The 19,708-nt window shown below is 52.7% G+C and overlaps 1 protein-coding gene across 1 annotated transcript; it reads left to right on the top strand.

The window, feature by feature from the left end:
* Positions 1 to 1,586: 1,586 nt before the first annotated feature.
* On the top strand, positions 1,587 to 18,119 carry NACAD (NAC alpha domain containing). Its single transcript, XM_036739636.1, has 9 exons — positions 1,587 to 1,704; positions 8,186 to 14,362; positions 14,529 to 14,684; positions 15,289 to 15,377; positions 16,307 to 16,390; positions 16,835 to 16,981; positions 17,182 to 17,310; positions 17,508 to 17,630; positions 18,015 to 18,119. Exons 1-9 carry the CDS (start codon positions 1,587 to 1,589, stop codon positions 18,027 to 18,029), a joined length of 7,038 nt encoding a protein of 2,345 aa, XP_036595531.1. The 3' UTR covers positions 18,030 to 18,119.
* The last annotated feature ends 1,589 nt before the right edge of the window (positions 18,120 to 19,708 follow it).

The raw sequence follows: 19,708 nt of genomic DNA, 5'->3' as shown, positions 1-19,708 counted from the left end.
GCGGGGGGAGGTGGAGGGGGCCCGTGGAGGGCGGGGCTGAGGGGACGGAGTAAGCGGTGACATCATTGGCCTGACCCCCCCCATACACACACGCGCACACACACACACACACCGCGCGCACGCACACACACGCACGCACACACACATACACACACTCACACACACACACTCACTCCCACCCTGCTGGCAGCCAGGAGGCAGCAGCGGAGAGGGCGGGGAGGAGGGAGGGGCCGCACCGCGGATCCGCCGGGCCCCCCAGTCCGCCCCGCCAGGCCCCCAGCCAGCCAGCATGCCCGGGGAGGCGGCCCGCGCCGAGCTGCTGCTGCCCGCCGGGGGTGGCCCGGGCCCCCGCACAGGTGAGAACTCGAGAGAGCGGGGCCCGCACCTGAGAAGGGGCGGGGGGGGGCCTGCGGCCGGGCCGGGGTCCGAGGAGCCGAGAGGGAGGGGACAATGACAGCGCAGCCCCGGGCCGTCCCTGCCGCGTGCCGCCCCAGCCGTGCATCCTTTGCCCTTCTGGCATCCTTCCCTCCATCCCTGTGGCCGTCCTCATCCCCCGGCGCAAGCTCTCTGCCTCCCTGCCCCTTCTCCTCCTTTCTCCTCCAGCGCTCTGCCCGCTCTGCCTCTGCCCCCTCCCTGCATTACACTCTCTCCTCCAGTCCCTTCTGGGCTCCCACTGGCTTTTGCTTAATTTCCAGGCTCAGCCTCCTTCCCCTACCCTATCTTCCACGCTAGCCCACATCGTTCCTCCTTTACTCGTCAGCCTGGTCGGTCCTTTCTGGGCTTGAAGGTGTGTGGGGAGGGGCAGGGGGGGCCGTGGGGGGAGAACAACACCTCTGTGGTTGGGGAAGAGGGGAAGTTTGGGGATGGGTGGGAATCTCGCAGGGATGAGTGAAGAGGTGACAGAACAGTGGAATTGTACACCAGGAGGAGGAATGGATTAGGCCTCGGGTCTGGCTTGGGGTGGGGGGGAGTGGATTGGAGGGGAGATTGTCTGTGGAGCTGTGAAGGTTTGCATCTCCTTCCTGTCCCCTTGGCCCTGCCCTTGCCCTCTCTCTGCCCTTGAGCTTAAGGGCACTTTCAGAGGGCTAAGCACTACCCAGGGTACAGTTTCCTACAGACTACCACCTTCAGATTTCTACCCAGCCCCTTAAGAGGGGTTATTGATTAGGGAAGGAACAAGACTGGTGTGTTTCCCAGGGGTCTGATCCCATGATCTCCCATCCCGTGGAGCACTCTTGGAACATGCTTTGGGCAAAATCATAGCTTACCCACCCCTCTTATTTTGAGCCAAAGAAGGAGCGACTGATTCCCAAAATGGCCCATGTTGAACCTTATGAGTCCTAGGCCCAGCTGGGTTTGTAGTTTCCTGGCTCATTGGCTCCTGCCTTTGTTTTGTTTTGGGAAAGAGAGAAGAATATCACAAACTGAGAAGGTTAGAGAACAGCTTACTTTGCCCGTTTAAGGACAGGCATTCCCAGAGCTCCCTACAAATGTGTTCAGATGACCTAAACACATGGAGCTGCTCCCCCGGGGATAGGAGGGAGATATCCTCAGCCCGAGGAACAGAGGCTGGGGCAGAGACAACCATGAAGGTCCTGAGTGTGGAGACAAAGTTTGAGGGCACAGAGATGACTGGAGAAAGGACTGAGCTGGAGGAGACAGACAGGAGAGATGGAGAGAAGGAAGAGTGGGCCTTGAAGCGATGTGGGGATGCAAAGGAAACCCACCTTAAGGAAGAAAGATATACTAAGAAAGGCTTTGGAGTATTGATTCTTAGTAAAGAATGATCGAACGTCCGGGGGGGCCAGAAGGTCTTGCCTAGAGGGTCAAGCTACAGTGCCTTTAAAGAACTGGGGTGGGGGTGGGGCAGAAATTGATGAGGGTAGCTCGGAACAGGAGCTTACCCACATGTCCAGTGGTTGTCCATTCCGGACCAGTCAGTACTAACCCCACCCCACTGAGATACTTTCGCTCCCTGGGCCAACTGGCAGCAATTGGATTTTTCCTCAAAGTGCTTGTAGCTGATGGGAGAGGAGGGAGACAAGAGAGGAAAAGAGAGGTACTGGAAAGTGCTTATGGACACCCTGGGAAATCTCACCTCAGCATACTCAAATCCCTTCCTCCCCTAACTCAAATCGTAGGTGATTCAGGAAGAAACAGACTCCCACTCTTGTGACCCCTTTTGAATAGGTATAGCCAGCTTAAGTCTAGTACCTGGCTGATGGAGCCCTCAGCTCCCAGTGAAACCACATGCTTTGTCAGGAATAGGGTATAGTTCTCCCAGTTTGGGAAATGGTTACTCTATTAGCCACCTCGAAGGAAGAGCTAGCCAGCCAGCATTTACATTAGCATTTTTCATATACTATCTCATCTCCTTCTCTCTACAACCCTGTGAGTTAAGTGTTCTCATCAGACCTACTTAACTGATGAGAATACTGAGGCTGAGAAAGGTTAAGTCGTTTACCCAGAGTGATATGGTCTGAGGGAGGATTTGAACTCAGGTCTGATAATGCTCTATCAATACACCACCTTGCTTCCTCAAATCCCATAGAAAAGAGATTGAAAAGGCAGGTGGCAGCTGCATCAGGAGATTCTACAGCCCACCTCCAGCCCTATCCGGGGTTTCAAGAGACCAACAATTCTCATTTCTACCTCCCCTCCTACCCACCAGTTAGGCTTCCTGCCTTCTCCGAGACCCCCCCTAGTTTCCCCTTTCCCCCCTCTCACTTATGTGGGTCCCTCACGCCTGTAGGCTGGTTCCCCACATCGGCCTCCCAGAACCCATCCTAATGACAGCAGCTGGCATCCACATCATTTACAAAATGCTTTCAGTCCATTGTCTTGCTTGAGCCTCACAACATCCCTGTGAGAGGGGTCATGTGGATTATTATCACCAGTTTAGGATGAGAAGCTGAAGATTCAGAGGGCATTGGGTGCTCAGGGTCCCACGAGTACCAAGTGCCAGAATTGGAGTTGAACCTTGAGCCTTCTGCTCCATCACGGCACTCTCTCCCTCTCCTGGGGGAATGAGACCCCTCCCCATACACACAATGACTTCTCAGGGCACAAAGCCCTGGGCAGAGAGGGGATTTTACCCAAAGGAAAAAAGCAGCCTCTTAACTCCAACCAGCCAGCCCACCTCCAGGGGACAGAGCAAACTATCTCTGGGCTAGGGGATCAGCTATTTGGGAGCAAACGAAGAGAGGTGGATTCCCCTATACAACTGGCCAATGACCTTCCTGTTTCCAAAGAGAAGAGAGACCTAGATCCTCCTAAGGCAGGGACCCTCCATCCTTGCTTACATAAAGTTCATCCATCAGCCACACCCACTCCCAAGATCCTTTGGGGCAAGGCTGGAGGCTTCCAGGTGCTTGGAATTAGTCCCACCCCTAGGTCACTGGGGACTCTTAAGTTCTTAGCTCTCTATCTGTCTCTCCGGGCTCTGCCTCAAGCTCAGTATCAGCGGTTTTCTCAGTCACAGTAAGAAATCTAATCTTCCCATTCCTCTCTGGTCCCCCTCAGCTGCTTCTCATATAAGTGGAAGCTAAGGCTAATCCCAAGGTGAGGACCCCTCCCTCCCCTTAACCTCCTCTCAGGATGACTGCTCCCCACTACCAGATGCAGTTGATGGGTGAGTTTCCCAGCCTGGGCTGAGGGTGGGGCAGCCTTCTGGGTAGCTAAGGGTGGAACCACCCCAGGGCCTGAAAATGGATTGGGTTTGCTGGAGGTGAAGTTTATGGAGGTGAAGTTCCTAGTACCTTGGGAGTGAAGGAGTTTGTTCTCTGAAGGGTGCCTCTTCCTGCTGAGGTGATCCCCCCTCCCACCTGCAGGGTGTCTGCCTAGGTACCTTGTTTCCTGGGGGAGTGGGGATACCCAATTTATTTGGGAAGCCCTCAGGTTCTTGGATATCTCCCTCTCCCTCTCCTATCCCACCACTGGGGGCTTTGCTTTGATGACCCTCCCTTTCCTAAAAGCAGTGCAGAGATGGGGATTACAGGTTGGGGATGGGGGTGGTAGGGAAGCCTATGGTATCGCAGAATAACCACGGGCTACGTGTTGAGCCTTTATTTTATCACAGTATTGGTTGTGAGATCAGTAATGTAAGTACTCTTAGCCACATTTTACAACCAGTGAATCCCAAGTTATGTGAGCTCATTCGTTCTGTCATTGGGATTTGAACCCTGAGCATCTTACCACAAATTTAGTGGGAGTTTTTCCTGTGGCTGTCAAGCTGTGAAAGTTGAAAGGAAATTTAGAGAGCATGCAGTCATACCTACTTGTTTTATAAACTGAGGCTATTAAACAGTTTTACCTTGTTTTGGCCCACAAGGACCTGAGTTTTTGTCTCTTCCCTACCTCCCTTGCCTCAAGTGTGGCCTGAGATAAGGAGTTGTGGTGTAGGGTAGGCACCTTTGTCGTGGCAGTTTGAGCTCTTGCATGTAGCCGTCAGAACCCCACTTCTTCCATCCTGGGGTGGGGCAATAGACAGGTGGCTGAAGTGTCCGATATGGTACAGAGACTATTAGGACTATAGTGATAGGATGGCCCTGTGGTCTTAAAAGTCTGGACAGAACAAACAAGGAACAGCTAGGCTCTCAAGTTAGGACTCTGTGGTAGCTGTCCTGATGGTTTATACACCCTCTCTAGCATGTTCCTGCCTCCCCAAACATTGCCTCTCTTCCACTCAAAGCAGGCTCTCCCGAATTCTGTCTGATGTGCCCATTTCCTGGGCACATACATACTAGGTGGTCCACACTTCTTTGCAGATGGCTCCCGATTCAGCCTGGTTAGCAGGAAGTGATGGATTTGGGGGTTGGGGCTGGCCACTTTCTAGCTTGCTGGCCTTTGAACCCAGTTTCCTCAACCCTAAAATGGGAGGTCACTCTACTTAACCTATCTCCCAGGGTTGTTGGGGAATAATAGATATAGAACACCTGTTGTAGAAACACGAGCTAGTTTTCTGCTCTCTGGGCACCTTAAAATGCATGGCTGAAGCAATCTACGATCATTCGTTTTCAAACCAATGGTTCCTTCAATGGATGGTTCCTGTTTTTCTTAGGGACTGTAACACCCCCAAATGGCATTACTTAGAATTGGGGAAGGGCTTGTTTATTCTTGTATTTTGTGTTTCACTGATTTAAAAAAAAATAAATTTGCCAAGCTCCAAAAAGGAGAGAATGAAATAAACTATTGGTTTGAGACCATCGTCAAGAGCTTGAGTTTTGACCCGGGTCTTAGCAGTAGAGTCAGAGTGCACACAGGCTACTATAATAACAGATATGTTTATGTTCTGTAGAGTTGGAACAAGGGTGAGGCTTAAGTACTAAAGGTGTTATTCTCTCCAGGACAATAGGACTAGAGCTGAAGAGGACTTCAAGCTGGCTAGTCCAACCCTTTCATTGTTTTTGGTTTTTTAACAGATGAGAAACTGAGGTTCAGAGGTTGAGTGGGATGATGTTCCACTTGGCTGGTACCTAGACCTTTCCAGGCTCCAGGTCCAGCTCGTTGCACCATGTTTTCATGTGGTGTTTACATGCACCTTAGTAATTCAGAAAGGCCTTACCCCACTGTGCTTATGCTTTTTGGTACATCAGAAGTCCTTCTCAGATAGAATTCCTAGATTCTAACCCTGGTCTTTCTGCCTCAGTCTAGGGCTACGGGGCAAACCCGTGAGCTGAGTGGGCTTCTCATGCCTCAGGACAGCCTAGCTAACACCTTGTGGCTAGGGCCATATGGATGCTTTTGCTGGAGTCTCCCAATCCCCACCTCTTGCTTGTCTCTCTCTGATTGATTCCTCCTCCAGCTGGGAAGGTGAGGCATCTCTCCTGGGGCCCGTGCTTAGATGTGGGGCTGGCCTTCCAGCGGAGGCAGAATGCTGAGTCAGGGCCCTCAGCTGGCCATCTCATGCTGAGATGCATCAGGCTTCCCTCCATCTTCCAGTTGCAGCCTGGTCCCTGGGGTGACAATAGCTTCCCCACCAGCCAGTAGTTTGGTCAATTCGCTTCAATTCAACGATCATTTTTTTAAATTGCCCACTGTGTGTAAGCTGTTGTGTTTGGTGCTGAGAAAGACAAATAATAGAAATTGTTCCTTCCCTCAAGGAGCTTACAGGATAGACGCTCCATTCAGATTTAACTCCAGTGGGAACTGGAGTCTGAGACAGCAGTGAGGTAGAAGACCTTTTACCCATCTTTAAAATAAGTATAGCTAATACACAACCCTTCTAGATGGGAGGGATGTAGTGTAGTGGAAAGAGCCAAGTTCAAATTCGGCTTCTCACTAAACTGGGGTGATCCTGACGGGTCACTTTGTTTTAGCGGGCCTAATCTTGTAAATCCTCATCTTGTAAAATGAGGGGGTTGGACTAGACGACCTCTAAGATCCCTTTCCAAAAGTTCTTCATTTAGGGCCCTGTGAACCTAAATGATCTCTAAGGTCCCTCCCTCCTCCAACTCTGAGACTGTAAGATTCTGGACTCCGTGAGGTTACAATAAAGCAGATGCTTCATGTGGGGGAGGGGAGGGGAAGAGGAAGAGGAGGGGGCCCTGGGCCTCTTCCTCCGCTCTCAATTGGTGTCTGACCAAGGGAGAAGCCTCTTATTGTTCGTAACCTTTCCTGAGGGTAGAGGGAGATTCCAAGATCTGGCCACCGTTTCTTTCCCCTCCCCCCAGGTCCTTGTCCAGGGGCTCCGGAGACTGGGAAAGTGGGAGGGAGAAAGAAGACGAGACAGTTGTGGGGGCCAACTTGTGAAGCCCAATGAGGTTGTGCCCCCCTGCCTCCCTTTCTAGCTGGGCTTGGAGAAATAGGTACTTGGGCATGGGGGAAGGGGAAGAACGGAGAGATTGCAGCTGTTATTTGAGACGGGAGCTTGGGCATTTTTTTTTTAAATGGATGGAGCCACAGTGGCAGGTCTGGTCTAGAATGAAGGCCTCCCTTCTGGCCTCAGAGTAGCCCTTAGGTCTTCAGGGGTCAGAGCACAGACCTCATCTGTTTAGGTCAGATCACATTCAAATGGGATCCTAGGAAATTCCAAAATAGGAAGGGGGCTTTTGTGAGCTTCCAGTGCCAAATGCCTTACTTTTACCAAGGAGGAGGCTGACACCTAGAGATGATAAGGGACTTACCCAAGGTCATGCAGTCAGATAGGTGGCAGAAGCAGGATTAGAATCCAGGTCTCCCCACCAACAAGCCAGTGTTCTTTCTAGTCTCTCATTCTTGAAGTTAATCTAATGGCCCAGGGGTGGGGAACCTTCAGCCTCGAGGTACCATGTAGCCCTCTAGGTCCTCAAGTGCAGCCCTTTGACTGAATGCAAACTTCACAGAACAAATCCCCTTATTAAAAGGATTTGTTCTGTAAAACTTGGACTCAGAGGACCTAGAAGGTTCCCTACCCCTGGCTAGGCCAACAGATCTACTCTCCCCCTTTCCTTTCTCTGCTCTCCCTGGCTAGGCCCTCTGGCCTGTGGACTGCTGAGGGAGGCAGACAGACCCTGGCAGTTAGCATGGAGGGAGAGAAGGACCAGAACCTTAACAATCTGATCCCTTACCTTGGGACTGTGGCCTTGAACTTTATTAGTTCCATAAGACCCAGCATTGGTGCAATGCATTCAAAATCCATTTCACAACACTTTTCTGTATCCACAGTAATAGATGTAACTGGGAAATAACAGGATCATTGGAATATATAATAGTTATTGGAAATAACCTTGGAATCTGTCCACTACGCCTTGGAAAACCAGCGTTTGAGCCCTGATTCAGCCAGCCGTTTCCGTAGGCAATCACTTAACTCTCTGACACTCGGTTTCTTCATCCATAAAATGGGTACAGTGCTAGACTCGGAGTCAGAAAAGATCTGAGTTCAAATGTAGCCTCAGACACTATCTGTGTGACTCTAAAGAAGTTATAGAACCTTTCTCTGCTTCCTAATGTGTAGAATGGGGATGATAGCACCTGCCTGCCAAGGCTGTTGTGAGGATCGAATGGGAGAACCTTAGGATGCTGTGTGAATGTTTGCTATTTGACAAGGCACTACCTCCTTTACCATAGCCGTGCTGACGGATGCACATGTAAAGTACCACAGAACCAGAGTTACTGTTGTCGATCCTTCTAGAAATGTTATCCTCATCTTACCAAGGTATTTGTCCAAGGTCCTACACGTTCCTCATCTCTCTTATCTTTTCCACAGTTGAACCCCATGATGCAGCTGCTTCTACGCCCAGTGGGGATCTGCCCACGCCTGAGGACTTGTCCATTCGGGGAGACCTGACTCCAGGGCCAGCCTCTGTCCCCTTAGCCTTCCTACCCGCCAAGCACGGCGACCGGCCGCAGCCAGAAGGGGCCAGCTCGGATGCTGGAGTGGGCAGCGCCAGTTCTAGTCGAACTGCCTTGGGAGAGTGCAGCCCTGTGGTGGAACCCCAAAAAGGACTCCCCGAGGAACCCCTCATCCTGGAGAGTTTGGAGCCTCGGGTTGTGATGGGTGAAGAAACAAGCAGTGGTGGGCCCCAGCAGACCATCACAGAGCTGCCCAAGGAGCCCCAGGCAGCAGAACCCCTGACAGTGACAGATTCAGAGCTCAGGGACTTGGAGGGCAGGCGGGCTGGCCCCAGCCCACCCCCCGAGCTGCTCTCTCAGGGTGACCTCCCTGTGCCTTCCCCCCGCCTGGACCCAGACCCTTACTTCACAGCTCCTTCCACCCCCACCAAGGTGGCCTGTTCCTATCTGTTCTCCCACTCTCTCTGCCTGAGTGAGGAACCCAGTGACACTGAGGTTGATATCCTCTGTTCACCACCCACATCCCCCTCTGGCTCCTACATCACTGCAGAGGGAGGCAGCTGGGCCTCTTCCAGCAGCTTTAGCACATCCCCATCATGCTCCCCCAACCTGCTAATGGAGACTGAGGGACTGGACTCTCCTGAGAATGGGGACTTCTCCCCTCTCTGCTCCAATGAGGAAGGCGGCCAAGAGAGTCCTCTTGGCGGGGCCTCTGACTCGGATGACACGGAGCTCCTGCCTGCAGGGTCTCGGGACCATCTCTCCTCGGAGTCGAGCCTCTCTGGGGACAGTGGCTCCTCCTGGAGCCCAGGGGGAAGGGGGGATTCCTTCCCGGATGTTGTCTTTCCCGGGAGCGAGCCGATGATCCCGGCCACCTTGCTACCTTTCAGAGGCAGTCTGATCTTTGAGGCCGACGCTGTGGAAATCATGCTGTTGCCCCAGGAGGAAGCTCCGAGCAGAGATAGTGAAGGTGAGGATGACAGCACCTCAGCCTCCTTCTTGCAGTCCCTGTCAGAGACGTCCATCAACGAGGGTGTGGATGAGGCCTTTGCCTTCCGAGATGACACTTCACCTGCCTCTTCGGACTCTGATTCAGTTTCTTATGCTGGGGAGGAGGATGAGAGGCTCTACAGTGAAGAGCCCCATGCCCAGCCTCCGCTCCCTCTCTGGCTCAGGTCCCCAGAGTCTGGGGATAGCTTAGCTGAGAAGGAGGAGGAAGTAGTATCTGCACAGCTCCCAGCCCAGTGCGCAGGGCTCAATTTAGGGGTGGAGCCTGCTGCCATGGCATCGACCCCTCAGTCCCTCCAAGAAACGGATCTAGAGCCCATTGCAGTGACAACATCCCAGGCCCTACAAGAAGCAGCAGACCTAGAACCCAGTGCTATGTCAGTGACCTCTCAGACCCTCCAAGAAACAGCAAGCCTAGAACCCATTTCCACAAAGACATCTCAGGCCATACAAGAAGCAGTAAATCCAGAACCCATTGCCACAGAGACATCCCAGGCCCTACAGGAAACAGCAGATCTAGAACCCATTGCTGTGTTAGTGTCCCCTCAGACCCTACAAGAAACTGCAAGGCTAGAACCCATTTCCATGAAGCCATCTCAGGCCATACAAGAAGCACCAGATCTAGAACCCATGGCCACGAAGACATCCCAGACCCTACAAGAAGCAGCAGATCTAGAACCCATCACCATGACAGCATCTCAGGCCCTACAAGAAGCAGCAGGCCTAGAACCCATTGCCACAAAGACACTGCAGGCCCTACAAGAAGCAGCAGGTATAGAAACCATTGCCACGAAGATATCAGAGACCCTACAAGAAGCAGCAGATCTAGAACCCGTTGCCATGAAGACATCTCAGGCCCTACAAGAAACAGACCTAGAAACCATTGCTGTGAAGACATCTCATACCCTAAAAGAAATAGTAGGCTTAGAACCCATCGCCATGAAAACATCCCAGGCCCTACAAGAAGAAGCAGACCTCGAACCCATCGCCATGAAGACATCCCAGGCCCTACAAGAAGAAGCAGGCCTCAAACCCATCGCCATGAAGACATCTCAGGCCCTACAAGAAGAAGCAGGCCTCGAACCCATCGCCATGAAGACATCTCATACCCTAAAAGAAATAGTAGGCTTAGAACCCATCGCCATGAAAACATCCCAGGCCCTACAAGAAGAAGCAGGCCTCAAACCCATCGCCATGAAGACATCTCAGGCCCTACAAGAAGAAGCAGGCCTCGAACCCATCGCCATGAAGACATCTCATACCCTAAAAGAAATAGTAGGCTTAGAACCCATCGCCATGAAAACATCCCAGGCCCTACATGAAGAAGCAGGCCTCGAACCCATTGCCATGAAAACATCCCAGGCCCTACAAGAAGAAGCAGGCCTCGAACCCATCGCCATGAAGACATCCCAGGCCCTACGAGAAGAAGCAGGCCTCGAACCCATCGCCATGAAGACATCCCAGGCCCTACAAGAAGAAGCAGGTCTCGAACCCATCGCCATGAAAACATCCCAGGCCCTACCAGAAGCAGCAGTCCTAGAACCCATCGCCATGAAAACATCCCAGGCCCTACCAGAAGCAGCAGGCCTCGAACCCATCGCCATGAAGACATCTCATACCCTAAAAGAAATAGTAGGCTTAGAACCCATCGCCATGAAAACATCCCAGGCCCTACAAGAAGAAGCAGGCCTCGAACCCATCGCCATGAAGACATCCCAGGCCCTACAAGAAGAAGCAGGCCTCGAACCCATCGCCATGAAGACATCCCAGGCCCTACAAGAAGCAGCAGGCCTCGAACCCATCGCCATGAAGACATCCCAGGCCCTACAAGAAGAAGCAGGCCTCGAACCCATCGCCATGAAGACATCCCAGGCCCTACAAGAAGAAGCAGGCCTCGAACCCATCGCCATGAAGACATCCCAGGCCCTACAAGAAGAAGCAGGTCTCGAACCCATCGCCATGAAAACATCCCAGGCCCTACCAGAAGCAGCAGTCCTAGAACCCATCGCCATGAAAACATCCCAGGCCCTACCAGAAGCAGCAGTCCTAGAACCCATCGCCATGAACACATCCCAGACCCTACCAGAAGCAGCAGGCCTAGAACCCATCGCCATGACATCCCAGACCCTACAAGAAGAAGCAGGCCTCGAACCCATCGCCATGAACACATCCCAGACCCTACCAGAAGCAGCAGGCCTAGAACCCATCACCATGAAGACATCCCAGGCCCTACCAGAAGCAGCAGGCCTCGAACCCATCGCCATGAACACATCCCAGACCCTACCAGAAGCAGCAGGCCTAGAACCCGTCGCCATGACATCCCAGACCCTACAAGAAGAAGCAGGCCTCGAACCTATCGCCATGAAGACATCCCAGACCCTACAGGAAGCAGCAAGTCTAGAACCCATCGCCATGAACACATCCCAGACCCTATCAGAAGCAGCAGGCCTCGAACCCATTGCCATGAAGACATCCCAGACCCTACAAGAAGCAGCAAGTCTAGAACCCATCGCCATGAAGACATCCCAGACCCTACAAGAAGCAGCAAGTCTAGAACCCATCGCCATGAAGACATCCCAGACCCTACAAGAAGCAGCAGGCCTCGAACCCATCGCCATGAAGACATCCCAGGCCCTACCAGAAGCAGCAGGCCTAGAACCCATCGCCATGAACACATCCCAGACCCTACCAGAAGCAGCAGGCCTAGAACCCATCGCCATGAAGACATCCCAGACCCTACAAGAAGCAGCAGGCCTAGAACCCATCGCCATGAAGACATCCCAGACCCTACAAGAAGCAGCAAGTCTAGAACCCATTGCCATGAAGACATCCCAGACCCTACAAGAAGCAGCAGGCCTCGAACCCATTGCCATGAAGACATCTCAGGCCCTACAAGAAACAGACCTAGAAACCATTGCTATGAAGACATCTCATATCCTAAAAGAAATAGTAGGCTTAGAACCCATTGCCATGAAGACATCTCAGGCCCTACAAGAAATAGTAGGCTTAGAACCCATTGCCATGAAGACATCTCAGACCCTACAAGAAGCAGCAAGTCTAGAACCCATTGCCATGAAGACATCTCAGACCACACAAGAAGCAGTAGGCCTACAACCCATTGCCCTGAAATCTCAGACAGTACAAGAAACAGACCCAGGCCCCATTGCTATGGCAGTGACCCCTCAGATCCTACAAGAAGTAGATCTAGAACCCAGTGCTGTGACATCTCAGCCATTACAAGAAGTAAGCCCAGAACCTATTGCTGCAGCAATGACCTCTCAGACTCTGCAAGAAGAAATGGGCTTCACATTAGGCCTGGAGACTATTGCCATGGAGATGTGTCAGGCTGACAGGACCCAAGTAACACCAGAGACCCTCCCTGACATGGGGCAGGAGGAGGGAGAGGGAGAGAAACAAGAGTGCCCCCAGAACGAAGAAGAGCCATCTCCGGCTGAAGGACTGGACTCAAGGGAGGGCCTTGTCGCCTGTTCCAATACAGATGAGGAAGCTGAACCATTGTCCCTCCAGAGAGAAGCTCTGCCTGAGGCTTGGGAGCTGGCATGTGGCCAAGACCAAGATATGGAGGGGCAGGAGGGGCTAGTTGGTAAGGATGAAGGCTTGAACCCTGTGGATGAGCAAAGTTACGTAGTCATTTCCAAAGGCTCTGAGGATGCTCTGTCAAGGGATGTCAGTGGGGAACGGTGTCCCTCTGTCTCCCTGGAGTGTTCCCTTCAGTGGCATCCATGCCATCTGGAAGATGAACCAAATTTGGAAAATGAGGGCCCTGTTGGTGAGAATGAGAGCTCAGAACAGCACTTGGTCTCTCCCACAGAGATGGATTTTGTGTCAGGGTCACTGGATGCTATCCGATCCTCTAAGGAGATTGGAGCTCCAGGGCCCAGTTCTGGACCTAGTCTGGAACAAACAGATGTCCTGGGGAAGGAGTTACTGGGAGAGGTTGAATTTAATCTGGAGGAAAAGTGCCCAGAGGAGCCAGCTGAGGCGGCTTTATCCACTGATGGAATCCCAGAACCCAGTGAAGGCCTTGAGCCTGTGCTCAGAGCAAAGGAGTCCCATGGTACCCCAGGGGAAGGTTCCCCAGGGTCGCCTGAGGGCCTCCAGATAAAGGCTAACTTGAGGGGGGATACTGAACAGGCATCCTTCCTCAGGTCAGAAGAGGAGGTGCCAGGTTCCTCATTCCCAGAGGATCTGTCTGACCTCACCTTCCTGCTCAAGTCCCAAGAGACTTTGGTTTTTGCTCCTGTGCCCGCCGTAGGCACTGACAAGTCTCATGACCCCAAACTTCTGGTGGAGAGAACTCCTTCCTCTGTTTTGTCCTCAACTGACTGTTCCCTTGAAGAACCAAGTGGTCCATCTGAAGAGAAGAGAACCCTGCCTCAGAGCTCCCTGGGCAGGGAGAAGTCACCAAATCCAGCAGGTGGCCCAAACACAAAGTTAGGGAAATCACAGCCCTGTTCTGCCGCTCCTGTGCCTACCTTCAGGGAGGCCCAGAGCCCTTCTGCCCCAGTTATCCTAACGCCCAGCCCAGCAGCTCCCCAGTCCTCTTCTAGCCCAGAGGCCTCAAGCAATAAGGGCCCCCCACTTCCCTTGGCCCAGAAGCAAGAAGGGGGTAGGGTGGAGGGAACAGTCTCTTCTTCAGCCTGGGCTGTCTCAGGGAACATGCCCCCATCGGCCTTGTGCCCATCAGACCTGGGCACAGTAGCAACGCGGAAAGCAGGATCTCCCCGGCACCGTTCCCCAAGGGGTCAAGTCCTAGTATCCCCCAGAACACCAACCTCAAAAGCGGTCCCTTATGCCAAAGACCAGGCCCCAGCAGGGTCTCCTGAGGTGATCTCAAACCCATGCTCCAGGGGGCTCTGGGCAGGACAGGCTCCCCTGGGGGGCTCTGTGCCTCAGGTGGTTCCCAAGCCCCTCCCTCCCAGCCAAGTGCCTCCAGGCCCTGCTCCTGGCCCAGGGCTTTGGGCCCCAACTCACTCTAGAGGGGGGCCTGCTGCTGCTCGGCGGGAGGAGTGCAGCCCTGGAGATGTAACCCCTCCAACAGGACCCCGGCTGAGCAGAGAAGGTAAGAGGGCTGGGGGTGAGGCTTGTTGGCAGGTGTGACAGGAATGGGCTGGGGATGGTATGGGTAGAAGGGGGAAGGGAGGCTGAGGTTGGGCCCTCTTGTGGAGAGAGAGGTTCATGCTGGATTCCCTCTCCTGCCTTTCCATCCTTCACTGCCAACCTCTCAGGTACGGATCGTCCACCTCTCCAGGGCTCAGTGCAATCACAGTCGAGCTCCTCGAGCGAGGCAGACCCCCCTTCACGATGCACAGAGGTGGAGGAGCTACATCAAACAACTAGCATGGCCCTGCGCCCAGTCCCTGGGGCTCTCCCCAATCACAGGGGTGAGTGGCCTTTGGACTGCAGCCCCATGGGCCCCAAGCCAGGCAAGAGATAGTGGGGGGCTTCAATGATACCCCCTTTCTCATTACATTCTTCAAAGGGCTTTCACATCCATTGTGAGTCTCACAACTCTGTATGTTGGGTAAAAAGGGCAAGAGACGGTTATCGCTTTAACAGATGAGTGAACTGAGGCACAGACCAGTAAAGCAGTGTACCTAAGTGAGTCAGGAACGGGGCTAGGACTAGACCGCAGGTCTCCCAGTTGATCAGGGCTTCCTCTAGTTGGAACACCAAGAAGCCATATTTCAGCTATCTTGTGATCCTGTGCCCAGTCTCAGCCTGCCTCAAAGGAGTCCCAGTTCTTTCTGCAGTTTGAGGTGGGACCCCGCTCCTTCCCCCAAGCCGTGAGCCTGGGCTGGGCCCTCCAGGGTTGCTGGCAGTCTCCCTGCTCTTTGTGCCCGGGGCTTGAACTCCAGAGCCTGTCTGGGGGGAGGACGTTAAGGTTGAAATGGTGACCTCCTTCCTCAGAGCAGGGGTAGGTGGGGCTTGTCCAGACTCCGTCTAAGCAGCGATTCATTTCTTTAATCTTTCTGACTCTCCCCCCAGCATCCCGCAATGATTCTGAGAGCAATGGGGAGTCTCTCCCCGAGTTGGAGGAGCCAGACGGTACCGACCCACGGACTGCACCACCTCAGGTACCCCCTCCCCCCTTGAGGATGGGCTCATTCTGTGCCCGTGACTTGGGTTGGGGAGAGACCCCAGAGAAATATTCCTCTGGATGGTCCCTCTGACACTTCTCTGTCTAGGTCGATTAGAGTAACTATGGTGACTTGAATTCTTTTTTATTGCTTTAAAGTTCACAAAGCACTTTGGTTTTCAACTGTCCGGCATTATCCCCATTTGGAGGGATTGTGATGTTTGCCTAAAGTCATTGCAGTGAGAACAGCTGCTTAGAAAGGCTTAACATACATTATTATATATTGGATCTATATTATAGTATATATTGGATCCTCACAACAACCCTTCGAGGTAGGTGCTATTATTATCACTCTCATTTTACAGTCGAGGAAACTGAGGCAAACAGAAGTCAAGTGACTTGCCTAGGGTCACACCACTAGTGTCTGCTGCGGAATTTGAACTCTGATCATCTAGACTCCTGATCCAGTACTCTATACACTGGAGCATCTTGCTAGTAAATATAAGCAAGTGTAAAACCCAGGCTTTCTGACTCTGCAGCCTCTGACTATGAGCTCCTTCTGGACAGGGACTGACTCTCTCTCCTCTAACCTCCCCACAAAAAAAAAAAAAACAAAAACAAAACAACCAGACTAGATAATGCACTACACTAGAGGCCCTTACTTAATTTGACTCTTGCGTCTGAGGCCTGAAGCAAGTCAGGCAGTAGGTCTAGTCCCTATGAAGGTAAGTTTCTTTTCTCAGCTTCCTTCTTTTATTCCCTGGGGGCTTCCCTTACTTGATATGGAACTGGCCTCTGGACTCCTTGACCCTCCTGTGGCCCTGCATCCAGCCACCCCTTGACATTTTGTAGGCCTAGATCTCAGGAAGATGGGCTGTTCGTGCGTCCTGCACGATCAGTCCAGTTCAGGCTCTGTACTGTCCACAGGCCCAGCTGGCCCACTCCATGGGAAGTGGTGAAGAGAACGTCAGTAAAGCCAAGCAGAGCCGCAGCGAGAAGAAGGCTCGGAAGGTGAGTTGCCTCTGAGCAGAGAGAGTGTGGGTGGGCTCTGGAGGCCCTGGGGTGGCTGGGAGGGGATTCGCCTCACCCACCAGGCTTGGCATTCCCATAACCCCTAAGGCCAGAGAACTTGGAACCCTCTTCTGCCAAATGGGGAAACTGATACCAGAGAGGCTGGAGCTACTTTAGTTGCCTCCTGGCCTAGGGCTCTTGTCCAAGCAGGTGTCTCCTTGATGGACAGTACTCAACAGCTACTTGATGTTCCATAGAAATCAAACAAGAATCCCAAAATGGAAAGAAAGTTCCTTCTCTTTCCTGGTCATTGACCAAGTCAAATGCCCTTCTTGGCCCCCACAAAGGGGTTTTCTTCCTCCTCCCTCAGGGCAGAGAGGGTTGGGGTTGATTCACCTTAAACGTAGATAATACACTCACTTTTCATGTCCTTCTCCTCACCAGGCCATGTCAAAACTGGGCCTGCGGCAGATCCACGGAGTCACCCGAATCACCATCCGGAAGTCTAAAAACATTCTCTTTGTCATCTCCAAGCCTGATGTCTTCAAAAGTCCAGCTTCAGACATCTACATAGTCTTTGGGGAGGCTAAGGTCAGCCTGCTTGGGTCACTCACACTGGTGGGGGTGGGGTGGAGACTCACCCTCATGCAGAACTGGGGGAAGGGGGTCAGGTTGGCTGCCATGGAACTCAGTCCCTGGGCTGGAAAGGCAGTATATTCTACCTATGAGCGAATGGGGATGTCTGCCTCACCTCCTTCCTTGCACACCTTCCGCCTCATTGTTCTCTGTAGATTGAGGACCTATCCCAGCAAGTGCACAAGGCAGCAGCAGAGAAGTTTAAGGTGCCAGCCGAACCTTCACCCATCATCACGGAGACTGCACCAGGCGTCAGCGTCAAGGAGGAGAGTGAAGAGGAGGAGGTGAGGGAGGGTTGGGCCGGGCCCCTGGGCTCAGGAATTCCACAGAGCCATTTAGAGGGTCTCTCCTTTCTTAAAGACATGGGGGAGGGAGGCAGTCATGTGGGGTCCAGTGGGTAGAGGTCAAGGCAGCCCCGTCTGGACATGGGGCCCAGCCTCTCCTAGCCACATGCCATCTCTTGATTCCTGCTTCTTGCTAGGTGGACGAGACGGGCCTGGAGGTGCGTGACATTGAGCTGGTGATGGCTCAGGCCAACGTGTCTCGAGCGAAGGCTGTCCGGGCTCTGCGACACAACAATAATGATATCGTCAATGCCATCATGGTGAGCATGGATCCAGGAGAGGCTGAGTACAGAGCTCATGCCATGGGGTAGCGCCAAAAGCTTCTACCCCTTTTCTTCTTCCTCATGCCAGGCTTCCCTCCTCCCTCTCCCGCCAAGTAGTTTCCAGAGGCAGCAGCATGTCAAGGGCCTTAGTTGAAGGTCCTAGTGCGTCCTTTTAGAGGATTTTTTCCTCACTTAACCCCAGCGAGCTGTTTCCTGTCTGCTCGGCAGAGCTGAAGACAGTTGAGCGTACCTTGTCTAGAAGGCAGCTGCTTTTCCCTTCAGGCTTGTTCTGGGGTGGGGTGGGGGAGAAAGGAGGGACCACTGCTGCACGAACCTTCTAGCTCCCAGCCCTGATATCTCTTTTTTGTCCCTTTCTTGTAGGAGCTGACCATGTAGCCACTGCCCTGCCCGGCCAGCTCCACCCCACTCCCTTTTGCCCCTGCATCCCTCAACTTAATGCTGCTCAATAAACCTGTATTCACTCCCCGTTGCTGTAGAATGGCGTTTACTTCACTACTCCCACCTGGAGGAGATAGGGAGGGACTAGAACTTCACCCTAGCAGCCTCTGCCCAAGAATCTAAGTCTGGGAAGAGACTTTAGAGACTACCTAGTCCCACCCCCTTATTTTACAGAAGAGGTGGGCTCTTGAGAAGCTGTGACTTGCTCAAGGAGACCTAGTAAGTAGAAAAGATTAGATTCAAACCCCAAGTCCTTTTGACTCTGGACACCACCCCCTGCACTGACTTTAGGGTGGTAAAGGAACTAGAAACTGTGCCATCTGAGAATTTATTGAAGAAAGGGCGGGGGGGAGGGGAGTTTAGACCCGAGAGGTGACTAGTGGGGTGGGGTATGAGAACGTGTAACGGCTCTTCTTTTGGAAGATAAAGAGGCTTGCCCACAGAGGGCAAAACTAGGACCGGTGTTTGTTGTTGTGAAGTCTCCTACCGGGGGTTTTGTGTCCTGAGGACTTTCTTGCCTCTCCTTAACCCTGAATTTGCCCAAGGTCTGTTTCCTCCTCTGGAAAAAGAGGGAGCTGGGGTAGATAATATTCAAAGTCTCCTCCAACTCTAATCTCATAGGACAACTGACAATTCCTAGGACAAACTCACTTCTTCTCAAGGCTGTCCAGGCAACTATCCCTAACCAGCCCCCAAATTGTTCCCCCTCCATCCTAGGTTGCCTCTTGGAGCATTCACTCTATGTCCTGACCCCCTGCTCACAACAGAAATGGAAATCTAGTTCCCTTTACCCATTGGCAGGGGTAGGGGTGGCTTCTGGTCTGGCTTCATAGAAATAGTCTAAACATTTTTTCTCCAACATCCCCCCCACCCCGCCCCCAATACGGAGCAAAAAGGCTTTTCATGGCTAGGAGACTTGGGTCTGAGTGGAGCTCGTAACGGGAACAGCTGGAATCTCCTGGGACTGAGCTTCCTGAAGCAAGCTTTTAAGAGAAAGGCTCCAGCAGGGAGGGGGTAGAGGTGTCCCCCCCTTCCCCATCCCCCATCCCACCCTGCCTTGGCAGTTGCTAGCTCTCCAGCTAATGCAGACTCAAAAGGTCATTTCCTTTAGTGCTGAGCTAAAGGCAGGAAGACAGCCTTCTGGCAGTGTGGATTCACTTCGAAGTGGGGAGGACATTCTCGAGCTTCTGTCTGGATATGACAAGTAGGGGCCTGCCCAAGGGTGAGGGTGAGAATCTTTCCTTTTCTAGAACCTGAGGAAATAAGGCTATGTGCTCACTGTATTGACCCCTGTAGACTCTATGGCCAAAATTCTCATTTGAAAAAAATCCTTCTCTAGATGGGTATGTTGAAAACCGATTACAGTCGGGTTTTATAAAAGTTAGATGGAGGGAGGAGGGGAAATGCGGCCCGTGTTTTCAATTGGTGTAATATTTTAGGCCTTCAATTCAGCCTGCATTGAGGCTTCTAAAAGGCTGAGGTGGGGAGAGAAGGCAGGTGTGTTCTGGTGCAGTGCAGTCTTGCTGGAACCTGAACCTCAGGACCCGAGTAGGGCTGGCTGGAGTGTCTGCTGCCTCCCCTATTTCTTTTGACCGCTCCCCTCCCAGGGTTTCTAT

This window comes from Trichosurus vulpecula, chromosome 9 (genome assembly GCF_011100635.1).
Source record: "Trichosurus vulpecula isolate mTriVul1 chromosome 9, mTriVul1.pri, whole genome shotgun sequence".
In the NCBI taxonomy this organism is placed as follows: domain Eukaryota; kingdom Metazoa; phylum Chordata; class Mammalia; order Diprotodontia; family Phalangeridae; genus Trichosurus; species Trichosurus vulpecula.
Note: the sequence above shows the minus strand (reverse complement) of the source record. Positions and strands in the feature narration are given on the sequence as shown.